We start from the raw sequence: 14,783 nt of genomic DNA on the forward strand, positions 1-14,783 counted from the left end.
ATACACACACACAGCCACAAATGAAGCAGAACCAGAACAACAAAGTAACACAGGGGACGAGAGACCGATAATTAAGATGAATTGATTCACAATGGAGGAGAAAAAAAGATAGAGGGGGGGTGGAATGTGGAAGGTGCAGCTCAAAAAGACACACAAAAAGGTTTAAGTATACACTGATGCAGCAGTGAAGGTGGAGGAGAAACACTTACCACACATGTTGGCAGGTAAAAGACATCAAAACAGTGCTTTACAGACAGATACAGAGAAAAAGGCCAATCGACAACACCATGATCACATAAGCAATGATAAAATACGAGATATGCACACACGCACACACGCACGCACGCACGCACACACACACACACACACACACACGCACACACACACACACAACACGCAGAGTTTGCTAGTTGGGACGAGGGAAAATTCCCCCAAAATCATCAAAGGTACAATTAACATTCAGCAGGAAGAGAGAAAAATAAAACAAAGTTTAGCAAAGCCGTAGCAACAACAAAAACAACAACAACACCACCAAGTAAGTAAATCGAAATCAGGGTCTGACTTTATGCGTATGTGCACATCGTGCCTCTCTGACATGTTTTGTGCATTGACAACCAGAGCACTCACCAGTGTGAAACAGCACAAAATGGATGAGGGTGTTGGACGAAAAGAAGGACAATCACGTGCAAGTGAAGATATGAGGACGCCAAAAGGAGAAAAAGAGAGATAAAGGTCGAACTTTGCCTTGCTATGGTTCTTTAAAGTCAGAAATAAAAATCCCAGTGAAAATATTCACTTTGAGTCTTGTTTCATCGTTTAAGTCTCGTGCCAAATGTATTATGGGAGGGGGGTGGGGGGCAGTATCTGCCATGAACCACAGCAATGAATCATTGAGCAAAGAGCTGTATGATCAGACAAAATCAAATGATGAGAAGGAGATAAAATGAGGAGGGAAACAGAGGGAGAAGGTTGGAGAGGTGACAATGCTGCTCACTTGGTTGTCGCCTGGTAGGCGGGGCATGGAAGCGGCCCTGCCGTGGCCGTCCATTGGTGGAAAGTGCTCAGTATCCGAGTAACCATCCTGCCCCATCTCTCTCATCTCTACCGTCTGCAAACAGAGCAGGAGAGCAGGAGATGTTGTGACTGGCTCCCAAGACATCGGGGAGGTACAGGTGGTGGTGGTTGTTATCCAGAGAGGCAGATAACCAAGGGTCTTACACAGAAATGTAATCAATGAGACGATCAGATGAGTATTATGACGATCTTTCCCTTTTCTCTTTGTTTGTCATTCTTCTAGTTTTAAGTATACTTTGTTCCTTGCGCAATCTAGAAAGCCCAATCCTGTATTCTACCTTTATAAAAATCCTTTCAGTTAAACAACTTTTACATATTGTTTTATTAACCATGACAGAAGCTTAAAGAAATATGGTAATTTAGGGCAGCTACGGCCACCTAACATTGGGTGGTGGTAAAATAAATGTTTTAAGCACTCTTAACTTTTGTTAATTATAAATAATTAAATTTTATATTTGTTTCCATTAATGCATGTATTCTCACCAAAATAAATGGGAACATCCTTGGAAGAATACCTACCGACCAGAAAAAGATCCATGTTGCTGTATCAAAAACTGCAGACAGGAAGTTGCACCAAAACAAATGAATGGATAAGCCTACATTGATGACAACATGACCTCACAAGCAGAACGAGCCAAAACCTGTAAAAGTGAATTACACTCCTTAAACAAACAAAATAATTACTTTCCGGAAATAGAAGAGGACACGACTGGTGGACCATTACTCAAAGCGAAGAAAGCAAAATACACACATCAATCTATGCTTTGTATAAAAGGTGTTCTAAAGTGGAGACATGGAATCATTGTTTCTCTGGTGCTCATGACTGATGGAGAGAACGATGAAGTTTAACAGCAGCAGAGTTTGGGACAAATGCACCCATTCCTGCTCAAGAATAAAACTGTTCTTTGGGATTTCTTGTGGAAGTGGTGGCAAAACAAATGGCGATTGGACACGAGAGAGTTATAACATGAACCGACATTTAGCACGTATTTATGTACTGTATGTGCGTGACTTTGTGAGTGTGTGTGCGCTTTCTACCTGGGAGGTGGTCATGCTTCCCAGGCCATCTTCAGGGCTCCAGCTTCCGACCTTTTGAGACATCTCCTGAGCACGCGCTGTGACCCATGAGTGGCTCTCCGGGACCCCGGCTTCCACAGGGCTGTCACACAAATACACACTGTAAAACGCAAAACACACGTCTTTCTTCACACACTGTCAGAAGCCAGACTCACAGGCTGCTCATTGTCTCTGTTGTCTCAGGTGGAGGGAGGGCATTGTTGAGGCCCGGACCCCCGTCCTGGGTGGGGGAAGGCGGTTCCACGCGCTGAAACAGTAATGGCGTTCGATTCTGTGTAAGATATACGACATGGCCATCGCCAGCTATCAGACAGACCGACAGGGAAATGGGGCATGGAAAGGAGCAAAGCAGGACCTGAGGGGTGGGGGCTGCTGGAATCCAACCATGCCTTTATGGACAAAATGTCTAGACCCTTTACTGGCATGACACAAGTAATAGGCAGCCTACATTTTGTCAAGTTCAGGTGATGCATTATTTACCAAGGCAGAGCGGCAGGAACAAGTCAAAATAATAAGGAATGGTTGAATTGGAGGAATTGAAGGTGGCCATGGAGGTAAAGGAAAAAAGTGCCCTGGGAAGCAGAGCCAAGGACACTTATATAAAAGACAAATAAATCTGATGGAACACTTCATAGGGAGGGTGGAGGTACAGTATGTTGTTGTATGTATTGCAGTTCTGTATCCAACATTAAAAAAAATGAACTAGTTAAAGGAGCACATTTGGAGGATGTTATTTAAACATATGGCTTGAAAAGTGGTCTAAAGTCAGAAAGTTGTTTCTTGCTCATGAAGTTACAGGAAAGTTGTAATCCTCAGTGATACAGTTGACCTTTATGACCAACAATGTCCGAAGAAATTGTGTGTGAATTCAGAGATTGTGCCTCTGAGCCAAAAATAACAAAAGTAGAGGACAGTGAACACATTTTAAGCAGCAGATGGCAGCACTGTTATTTCTGTAACATGGAAGCGCTTCTAAAAATGAACAAATAATATCGCAATGAGGATCAATTTCACATTTTCAGTTTTATTCAATTTTACTTTAATTCCAAATCAGCACATACTGTAGACCCAACCTGCGTGCGTACAAACATGAGCACAGCTTCGTGATCATCTTCTGACAGGTCGGATGCTGGCTAAGTCGGGCCCTCCTACAGACATGCATTACCTGCTCATCCCGGAGTGCCTGCGAGCGCTTGATCTTGCTCTGGCGGTAGTACTCCATGATCATCATGGCAGCGTAGATTTTGCCAACTGTCAGGTCTGTCGCTGCTGAGAGAATGACAAGTTACCCTGCAAGATTAGACCCTTTTGGTATGGACCCTGAGCGCCAGGAATGGTAGAGAAGGGTGAGGCGTGCACACCAACAAACACACAAAGTATTTTCACACACATCACATACACATACATGGACATTGAGCGAAAAAAGTCTTTTCACAGGCAGATCTTTTTTTTCTTCTTCTTTTTTTCCCCAACATTACATACAGCCTTGTGATGTGTTTTACAAAATAGTAAAAGAAACACTTAATGAAGTTCAGACCGAGCCATCTTTGGACTCTGCTGCATGTGTGATGTTTGTTATGTTTTGGGATTACAGTGGTACCTCGAAATACGAGTTTAATTGGTTCCGTGACACTCATATCTCATTTCAACTCTCCATTAAAATGAATAGAAATGCCATTAATCCATTCCAGCATCCACCAAAAACACCAGTAAAATTTTAAATGTTTTTTTAAAATAAGTAAAATAGAAATGTATAAAATCTTACTTTATAAAAACATAATAATAATTAAATATAATGCAGAAAGAATTCACCAGCTTGTACATCATGACAAATTCACCGGGGTTCCTTCTGGTGTGTGCCACCAGTGAGCAGTATAATACAGTTTTACAGACACAAATAAGAGACCCAGGAAGCTGCTGTAATATTAGTGATTTATCGCAGAGGATAAAGAGTTTATGCCTGAAACTGAATATTGTTATATTATCTTTCTACATGTGTTGATGCACCGTTGCTGTTTGAAAATGCATTTTTAAAGCTTTATAACACTGCCACATAGAAGCTATGTGATAGCCCGGCATTTCACATTACGTGTTAGCATCCAGCTAGTGACTTTAAGGCAAAGTTACCGTATTTTCACGACCATGAGGCGCACTTAAAAGTTTTAAATTTTCTCCAAAATGGACGGGGCGCTTTATGATGACCTTATGTGTGCACCGAGTTCCAAAATCTGTAAATGTTGTTGTGTGACTTTGATGAGAGCTCCGCTTGACTGACTGGGAGCATTTCCTGCCGACAGGCTGCTTATATAGAGGAAAGGCGGACCTGACTCCGGACAGCATGCGGACGTTAAAGGGGGAAGGGTACGCATGAAAGAGGACGCTGAAGGCAAGCCCCCAGTAGGTATATAGTGCCGGAATGTGCATCATACAAAACAACATCGGTTTGGCTAAGGACCCCCGAAAATGGCACCTACGAAGAGACACGCTTACGAAGCACAGTTTAAACTGCAAGTTATCAGTTACGCGAAGGAACATGGGAATCGAGCAGCCGTGAGAGAATTCAAGATAAAAAAATCCATGGTTCGCAAGTGGAGGAAGCAGGAAAAGGAGTTTCTCCAAGTCAAGAAGACGAAGCTGAGTTTCCGCGGAAACGAGACAAGGTTGGAAGACCAACTCGAGCAATCGATTAATGAGCAAAGAACAGCCGGGAGAAGCGTCTCTACAGTCACCATTCGACAGAGTGCAATAACTCAGAGCTTGCCATCATTCCGTGAGGCTTGACGAAGGAACTCCAACCGTTGGACATCGGTGTAAACAGGGCGTTCAAAGTGAAGTTGCGAGCGCCGTGGGAGCGATGGATGACAGATGGTGAACACAGCTTTACTAAGACTAGGAGGCAGCGCCGAGCAGGTTACGCCACAATTTGTGAATGGATTGTGAATGCTTGGGCTAACGTGACTCCTTGCACTGTTGTTCGAGCTTTCGTAAAAGCCGGCATCACTTCTGAGGAGCAGACAATGACGAGAGGGAACCTGGCGTGTTTGATGGAGAACTTGCCCAGCTGTTCATTTCGGATACAGAAGATGAGGCCTTTGATAGATTTGTGGATGAGGATGGATCAAAAAATAACGTGAGTACATTGTTAAATCCTTCAATAAAGTACAACCGAACTCAGTTTTGCTCCCGCTGCCTTTTTAAAAACATTGTTTTAGCATGCATGCATGCTACCGTATGTTTTAAGCTAGCGTATGTTTTACCATGCCTGCGCCCAATAATATGGTTCGCCTTATTTATGTGTTAAATACAGAAATAGACTGAGACTACGCCTTTTAATACGGTGCGCCTTATGGTCGTGCAAATAAAGTATTCTGTTGTATTAACTACACAGTTTTTAAGTCTTTGTCTCATATTTAGTTTGACAGTAAACACCCACTGGGGATTAAACAGCTTGAAGCCTCTTTTAAGATCAGATATCGTTATAGCCATCGTACAGGTACAATAACAATTTGGCAGAGCAAGCCTTCTTTGAAGAATTGTTAATTATCTGCCAAACTTTGACTTGTACTGAAGTGAGTTGAGCTGAGTTCAGCCATCATACAGTGCTTGTATTTTATGTATGGAATCAGGCAAGTCAAAGCAAAGAATCAGCCAGACAACGGCTTATAGTGTATCATGAAAAACTCAAGGCACCACTGTAAACACTCAAGGCACCACTGTAAATTGATAAAAAGCATGCATTAAATGAACCACAAGATTACTATTTTTAGCTTCACATTTTTATTATTTTAAGAGAACCATACAGTTCAATTCTCGATGTATTTTCAACTCTGACTGGCCCTGTAGTGAAAAGACATCTATAGAGAGTTGCTCTATAGAAAGTCACCCTCTGATTTTAGGTTGCGGTGTGTTGGTATCTAGTTAGGTGTTTGCACTTTATGTCACTATTGTGTGCCAGCTGTATCAGAGGGTGTAGCAGTGAAAAGAGACTGGCAGAAAGAAGCGATCCTTAGGTGGTGTGGAAGAGAAACAACGTTGGAGAAGTGGGTGAGCGCGGGGTGGCTGCGGCCAGGCCACGTCGCGCGCCCTTTTTCACTGTAACTTACACTTGTGTGGCGTAACCAGCAAGTCTAGATGCTTCTGGGAGAGATTGGGCCAGATGGCCATCATCTCTTTCCTCAGTTCTGCATCCATCTGGTGCTTGTCAATGCCACCTGACACATAGAAACATGCACGCACAATAAATACAGATATACAGACATATACGGACAAGGGCACACATTCACACACATTCATGTCCATGTTTTGGGAAAAGAGAAAACACAGATACAGAAAAAAATATGCTGTTAATAGGCAGCTGTCATGTTAACTATGTAAAATTTTACTTTTTCTACAAAATCTAAAATATCAACTTCAGAAACAAACTAGAAACGCATCAGAAGTGGGGGGGGGGGGGGGGGGGGGGGTGTCTCCAAGTACTCACTTTACGGGGCAGATCTATGATCTCCTCCCAAGCCAACTCTACATCATCCTCCCATGGAGGTGTGCTTGCAGTTCTAAATAAACCTACTCTGCGCCCTTCAACCTAACCGACTTTAGAAAATCAGTTTCATTTTGGGCCATGTCAAAGACAGTCAGTGTGCATCTCGCTCGCCGCATTTAAAGGCAATGTGAGTTTCCGCTTTGATTGGACAGGATTGAAGTCGACTGTGACGTCACCGCAGCAGATGTGCTGGGGTGTGCTGGTCCACAAAATTACCAACACCGGGTCTAACCCATCTCCGCGCAGCTACGCCATGTGCTGCGACAGATTAATGCCAGTCATGAAAATAGAGCCCTCACATGCAGTAATAAATGTCTGTTAAATCTACAGTTTAACGTCCGACAATAGAAAGTGGGAACGACAAAGAAACCTAAAGAAGCCATTAGTGCTAAATACTAATAGAATTTGTCCGGTTTACAATGAAATATATCCTGTTTGATTATAATTACGAGGATTAAATATGCTGTAGTAGAATCAGTATGATTTTGAAGCTATTGTTTTAACAGTAAAATGACTGCTGACAGTTGGTCCAAAGAAAGTACAAGTGATTGTGCACCTTCAGAAATCTTGGCGATCTTGATGTCCAGCGCAGTGCGTATCAAAGCCATGAGGGTGGAGTTAAAGTGGACCGTGTTGTCGTCAGCCACGGGCAGATCCATGCGGAGCAGTCTCTGTGGGGAGGGTCAGTCAGGTTAAGGAACAAAAAGGGTTTGAAAATGCTTGTGGAACCTCCAAGTGACAAGGGGGAGGGGACTGGGGAGAGGCGAAAAGGTGGGGTAAAGGAGCTGTGGAGAGCATCTGTAGTGACTTTGACTCAAATAAGGGAAAGTTCAAATAAGAATTGATTTGAGATCTGACACAAAAATGATGCAAGGATCCACAATTTTGTAATGTGATATAACATACTCTAACTTGTGAAGACCATATTAGTTTTGTCTGTTGATTCACAATAGTTTTGTTTTTTAGGCTCTCTCAGGTTGGGTCAACCAGTAATCTTGAATTGTAAACGTATCATTTGGAGGACAGGTGACTTCTGTTACTCACAGCTCCTAAGGTGCAGATTGGAGGTTCACAACAGAGACCTGTTCGGAACCAATAAACCAAAACCAAGCGTGAGACATCTTTTGGGGAGGGAAGTGCACTTTGGTTTTTGCTTATTGGTTCGTTCATTTAGAGGCCTTGTTGGCTTATAACGGTAAGAGACAGATAGAAAGACAAACACCAACTCACACGAGTCACTTTGTGTGTGTTTGGTAACAGGAAGACGGCAACCACCCAGACATGCGGCAAACCATGCAACATCTTCCCCTTCATCGGTCTATCATGAGTATTTGATTTTTTTTTTTAAATGTCAACTTCCCGCTAAGCAAACTTTCCCACCCCCATGCAAGCATGCAATGCACACACGATATGCCTCACAGGACAAGCAGCTGCACAGCCGTACACAGAAAGCATCCCATGTGGGACAACATTAAAATGAGTTTGTGCATTGTTTTAATAGTAGCAACTATTGAAGAGAACTCGAAGATGCGTTGAGGCTGTCGCTAAGCTGAGATAATAGAACAAGTCGCTCTATTGCTAAAACTTTGGTGTCCTATGTGTGGTTAAATGAGCACAGACTTTGAGGGTTAATAGGTGAGAGAGAGCAGCATTCTGCGGAAAAGGGGAGGAAAAAAACATGACAAGAATACTGCCAAAAAGCAAAGTTGTGTCATGATTGTTAAAGGTCATGAGGGGAAAATGATACAACACACAAAAGAGGGGTGCTGAAGCTAAAAGAAATGATGGAGATGAAAAAAAGGTTGAGAGTTAGTGCATGTATCTAGAAAAAGTTAGTTAAAAAAAAAAAAGTAAAGGCAAAAAGCAGAAGAAACACCACCAGTTGACCGTGTCGGTCAGAAAGCGGTCCTGCCTGAAGACCCTGCTGTCTCCTGTCAAGACTGAGAAAATAAGCTCAGCTATACTGTATGTGTCATTGTTCTGGGTGGAACTGGACCAGCTGGGAGGTTTAAGAGATTCCATTTCGCTCATGCTTCGGTGACGAAATGAAAATAAATGTCTAGTTATAACTTGCAGTGCATGCAAGGCATATTAGCTTTATTGAGCAGGGAAAGTTTAGGGTCTAAGGTTTAGTTCAGGGAGGAGGCTTTAAGTAGATAATTTGCCAGGCAGAACCAAAAGGAGAACAAAGGGGACTCACAACAAACATGACTGCGTGCAAACCTGGTTCAAAAAGTGCCGTGGATAGATTGCTTACAATAAATTACATCAAATCCAATGTTCCAAGATGTTGATTATTTAGATTTTACATACTTTTTAAATGTCATATTATAATGGCTTTTGACATCATTGCAGTTGAGTTTTAATGCACTATTTGCAATATTGTCTTATTTTGGCCAATTACAATGCTATTGCTGCAAATGTAAATGTCACTGAGAGTGATTTATATTCCACATTTAAAAGCCTAGCAGCCAATGGAAACGGAATTTAAATGTTTGATGACGCTGTTGAGCCCAGGTCGTGATGGATGACAGTGTTAAATAAAGCAATGTATGCTGGTAATGAAGTAATCTCCTCTTTCTACTGGACAATGATAAAGCTAATCAGTGTTAGAATGTGGTAATAATCAGGTTACCTTTGCGTTATTGTGTCTTTCTATTCTGACAGCAAATGTGTTTGTGTTATTTGGAGAGGCGCGTTCATGGAAATGGCGGTGGTGCTGATGGGCCATGCAGAGGGCAGGTGAGGGTTGATTGCTGGGGTGTGGGGGGTTATGCAGAGATGTGGAGGAGCAGGAGGAGGAGGGGAGGGGGCTGGAAACAGAATAGAACTGCATTGACGACAGAACCAAAGGACAAAGAGAAGATTGGACTTGCAGATAGAAAAAAAAGGCAGCTTGGGGGCTCGGCGCTGCTACATGAAGGGTGACAGAAAAAGAACTGCTTCTGTATGGCAACCAAAGGCTCTCGGAGGAAAACACATCACTGACACAAGCCCTTCTGCTCTCTCTACCATAGCAAAGAACACATACTGTCTCTGTGTGGGTGCATGTGACCTCATTCTTTGCATTTGTGTGGATATGTATGAGTGCGTTTGCCCCATCCACAGGAAGGAACAAGTCAGAGGACACAAGTCTGGCGGACCTTCCAAGCACTGCTGCACATGCATGCTTCTTTGTGTAAGTGGGATGTGTGTCTGGGCTTGATGTAATTATAGTTTTTTAATACGCTATATGAACAAAAGTATTAGGGCTCCAAGTCGATACACTAAAGGATCTGTAATGGACGGAAATATACTCATCAAAAATGCACTGATGTCACTGATGTTCGCTTACAAGCTTTGTTCAAGTTCATCCCAAGGGTGTCAAGGTCAGGGTCAACAAGCTTGTCCACACCAAACTCAACCAACAAGGCTGGAATAGAAAAGTGTCTTCCCCAAACTGTTCCCACAATGTTGGAAGCATAGAATTGTCTTTGTAAGTTGAAGAATACAATTTAAGGAGTCTTCTCCTTGGGGCGGTGGGTTATCGCAATACTTTTGTTCACATAGTGTATGTGCCCTATTGTACAATATATGAAAAAATTGCAGGTTGTTGTACAGTAAGTGAGCTTGGTGTCTAAGGTACATGGTGCAAACGAGCTGAGAAGGTCCCTCCTTTTGTTCCTTCTTGTGGATAAGCATCCTTATCTCATCCCACCTCACCCTATTTGTCGCCCTACCTCCACCCAAAATTTCCACACTGCCACACAACAACCACAACAATGACCAGCCCACCCCCACTTTCCACGAAACAGAAAAAAATATATAAATGTAACCAAACAAACAACACCATTAAAAATTATCCCGTGTTGACGTCTTACTAGCACTCTCTAAATCCCCACCCTTGCCCACACCCTTTCATCCCCCATTGGAGAGTGAGGGCGGGGTCCTCTCTAACCTTGTAGGCCACCCGTGCAGGACACCTCTTCCCGAGGCCTAGTGGAGGACACATGTGCCTCAGCATGTCATACATTTGCCTGCAACTGATCCTGCCACTGCACCATCAGCCAGTGCCACCAACCCGTTATCCAAGAGACAGAAGAGATGGATGAAAACAAAGAGACAGAGGGATGGGTGTTTAGAAATGTAGATAAAGTTAGAAATGGTGTGAAGGAGAGTGTGAGAGGAAAACCAAAAGAAAAAAAGAAAAAACAAGGTTATTGGGCGGATTTGAAGACTCTGTGGCCTTGATTAGGCTTCTCTCTGAGTTATTCAAGTCACTTACAGATTATTGAGAATGTCAAAAAAAGACATTCAATCATCTCCATAGTATACAAAGACATGTATGTGATGTATTATAGTTAGAGTTTAGCAGGATTTCGGAATTGCAACCGTTGTGAGAAACCACATTGTTTCACTTGAACAAACTTTTTCTAACACTTAACCAATTTTAATCTGAAGGATATTCGAGATTTGAGAACATATTCAGCACATGCCTGCCGTGGTTTAGTATTTTCCATATATCCCTTCCCGGATGGGGGTTTTGTCTGTGGGTTTAACTGAAGCATATCCCAGTTTACTTGGGGTCAAAGCGAGGTCCCAGGGACTGACTGGGACTCGAGCCCGCGCCAGATTTATGAAATTCAGCTGATGTAATTTAACGATACACTGCCACAATGGCCCCCGACAATTTAAGGCCATTAATATGTTTTAAAATGAAAATTGATAGAAAAGAATTGTGTTGTTATGGCCACTCATTCATACAACAATGCTATTTGGACAAAAAGTATAAAACGTGTCTGAAAGTAATTTTTTTTTTTTTTTTTTTTTTTTAAACACCAGCATTATCATTCCTGCCTAAACATTGGGGGATGCATCTTAATCAAATGGACATGATCAACTATGTCACATTCATTCATGAATGGTATACATGTGGTATGTAAATGGTGTACAAATGTGTTTTCGTTTCATTTGGTGTATTTGGGGAAATTGGGGATCGTCTTTAAAAATCCAAAGAAGCAAAAGAAAAAAAAGATTGTATTTTAATTTAATTTTAAACTTGGCCTTGGATGCATGGCGGCATCAATACGAGTGTTATGTTATCTTGGACCTCGACATTGCTTTCAACAAAAAACAGCGGGGGAAATGTTGAGTGTAATAACCCTGTCCCTTCATTCTGGCAATCATCATTGACTCAGGTGTCACCGATCTCTGCAGAGATCGGCTTAGTCCCGAGCATCGCTCCAACAACATTCCCAACTTTTTGGTCCACAGTGGGATTTGAACCTCTAACTGTACAATCCGAAGCCAAGTCCTGAGCTACAGCGTGTTGTTGAAGTAACAATATAAAATACTTAGTAGTAATTATATTATATTATATATTATAGTATTTTTGAATGATTTGAATGATGAGCATGTGTGTATGTGTGTTTGCACAGAAGAGCAGGGAGATCAGAGGTTGACAGCAGGCACCAAGCTGCTCCTGCTCATACGGGGAGGGAGGGGATGAGGAGGAAGGGGTGTCAATGCAGTTTCTGTCTTTCCCCAAACCCCCCCAAAACCAAGAACAATGCAACACTACAGTGGGCCACCGTAGCTTGCGATATTATAGCAACAACCAACAAAATAAAACATTGTGATAAAAAATTAAAAAAAGATCAATTTTATATTAATTTAAATAATAAAGCATCCTCTTGTTTTGTTTTATATTTCACTTTGAGCATTTCACATGCGTCTCTGGGTGTCTGCATTGTCCCGCACATTCTCTTGGCATTTCAGAATGCAAGTTGATAATGGTGGAGAAGTAGATATAAAAACTGAAATGAAAAGGAACCCCCACCGCCCCCCCCCTCGCCCAAATAAAAACAATAAAGCAGCATTCATTCCATTCCTGGATGCTGTGGCTAGCAAGTGTGCTTGAGAAGTTTTGTTTGAATGGAAGTCCAACCTTGCAGGCCACCCTATGGGGGCATTTCTTGCCTAAGCCGAGAGGCGGGTCGATAACTCGTAATAAACTGTACATGTCCTTATAATGAATGCGCCCGCTGCAAGAAGAATACAGGGGAGTTAGGAGACGCTCACACACAGGAAAACACACAAACAAACATTTATAAAGAAGAGAAAACATTGGGAGGAAGAGCACAAGATTCACACAGTATTTGAACATACTTTGCAATATGTTTACTGTAAAAAATACTGTGCTATGAATTGAAATAACTTACGCAAGAATACATTTAATAATACCTTCACACAAAACAGATATAAACACCAAACAGTACTGCATGCTACACACTATCAAATGTGTTCCTTAGCACTGCCAAAATACAATTTCTGAGTTTAAAACTACTTTTACCGTGATCTGGATGAATGGACGCTTTAATTAAGCTATTGCTAAACGACTCCAACAGCGCACATGGCAAACCGCTTAATAGCTGCTTGTGGTGTGCATAACGCCTCCCTCTTAAATACGGGTTCAAACGTCAACCATTTGTTTGTGTGTTGCCTCTGCCTACTGTGTCCATCTGGTGGTGAGGTCGAGAAAAGCTTGTTAGCGCCGGTTAGTCAAGCACAATGATAACAGTAAAGTAATAGATTTATTTTTCTTAATGTGAAGATAGATTTACTTTGGAAACCCAGAATGTGACAGAACCCACTCTACTTTTATGCAGTGGTGGCATTAGAGGAAGGCTGGGCAATGTTTCACCAGATACAGCAGAGTAAGCTGTTTGTTATTTTCTCCGCAAAATGTATTTTATATTTAATACAGAGAAACAATTTATGTTAGTTATATGTCTCTGTCTGACAGACTGTCTCTGGTCCCTTAATTGCACCTTTGGGATAAATACAGTTCTGAATCTAAATTACAATTCTTATTGTGTTATTGGAGTAATGTCCTTTGTATGCGCCATCATCCAGTCTTTAGACAGCGAAAGAGTGGCCATGCTTGCCCTATACATTTTTTTTTTCATTTGCCAAAGGGTCAGCTACGCTTGAGACCTGTTATCCTGCCTGTCAACAAGCGGCCATAAAAACATATGATATGACCAGGAAAAAGAAACCGCGCAAATCTGTGGTTCTGTGTTGCTGTGCCTGCTGGAGAGCTTGATTTCAGTTTTATAAATTGAAGTTGGATGACCTGAAAAAAATGGATGCTACTTAGTGTGGCATATTTTTTATGCCTACACATAACTACATGTTTGAGCCACAAAAATACAATGCTTAAAGCCTCTGCTGGAATAACCGGGTTGTCACGGGGCTTTACCACGCCGTGACAACGAGGCGCTCTAAAGCGGCCCTGTCCATCCGCTGGCTGTCAAGGCGGACTTAAAAAAAAAACAAAAAAAAACGTCCCCCCTCCTCGCTGTTCCGCCTTTCTCTGCGTGACGTGCGCACACCCACGGGCAAAAACAAAGCGTTCTCAAGCGGCCACGCCAGTCGACTATCTGAAGGGAAGATGCATTATCGGGGTAGAGACATAGCTAGCTAGCTAACTGCACAATTAGCTGGGTAACCACTGATACGAACAAAGACGCTCAAGTTTTTATCTAGTGGGCGAGGGGTGATTCATTCCCGACTCCAAAGTGCGTCACGTGGTGCCACGAAAACTGAAATGGTGAAAACCTGCTTAAAGCTATACCTCCACAACTGAGTACTACATCGTTTTCAGTCTTTGCACATGGTTTCACCAATTATCTTCTAACTTGTATAACATATTTAAAAACAAATCTTTGAATTCACTTAACAGAGTTTTTAAGTGGTCGGGGCCTTGCTGTTTTTGTTGATCGTCCAACATCCATGCCTTTATAATCTTACCCTTCTAGTATGTTTCTATATGCAGTCTACAGGACAACATGAGTAACAAGCACACACATATTAGAATACAGATGCCATGAAACTTAGCATGTCCACAGTTGATGCTCATACTGTAGAGTAAGACAAAGGAGTCTTTGTAAACAAGTGTGGACTTTGCCACAGTAAGTTTTTGGCTGTATTCAGATGCCAGGGGGAGGATTTGGGATTGGAGTTGAGGACATTTTAAGGACAACTTGCATGTAAAGGAGAGGAGGACCGTGAGCAGGAGGGAGTGGTTGCCAGAGTGAGATAACCAGATGTC

General features: G+C 42.2%; 1 protein-coding gene across 9 annotated transcripts in view; it reads right to left on the minus strand.

The window, feature by feature from the left end:
* The window catches only part of cacna1aa (calcium channel, voltage-dependent, P/Q type, alpha 1A subunit, a), an 83,856-nt gene that overhangs the window by 12,572 nt on the left and 56,501 nt on the right, over nt 1–14,783 (minus strand). For 5 of the 9 annotated variants that reach the window (XM_061699908.1, XM_061699907.1, XM_061699913.1 and 2 more), the window contains 7 exons: nt 12,618–12,714; nt 7,248–7,362; nt 6,255–6,362; nt 3,317–3,420; nt 2,307–2,422; nt 2,113–2,233; nt 995–1,108 (listed from right to left, as the gene is read on the minus strand). In XM_061699908.1, coding sequence (XP_061555892.1) covers nt 995–1,108; nt 2,113–2,233; nt 2,307–2,422; nt 3,317–3,420; nt 6,255–6,362; nt 7,248–7,362; nt 12,618–12,714 — 775 coding nt within the window. The remainder of the gene's footprint in view (nt 1–994; nt 1,109–2,112; nt 2,234–2,306; nt 2,423–3,316; nt 3,421–6,254; nt 6,363–7,247; nt 7,363–12,617; nt 12,715–14,783) is intronic. The other 4 variants (XM_061699915.1, XM_061699914.1, XM_061699909.1 and 1 more) reach the window with 3 other exon arrangements.

Source organism: Phycodurus eques, chromosome 16 (genome assembly GCF_024500275.1).
Source record: "Phycodurus eques isolate BA_2022a chromosome 16, UOR_Pequ_1.1, whole genome shotgun sequence".
Lineage (NCBI taxonomy): Eukaryota > Metazoa > Chordata > Actinopteri > Syngnathiformes > Syngnathidae > Phycodurus > Phycodurus eques.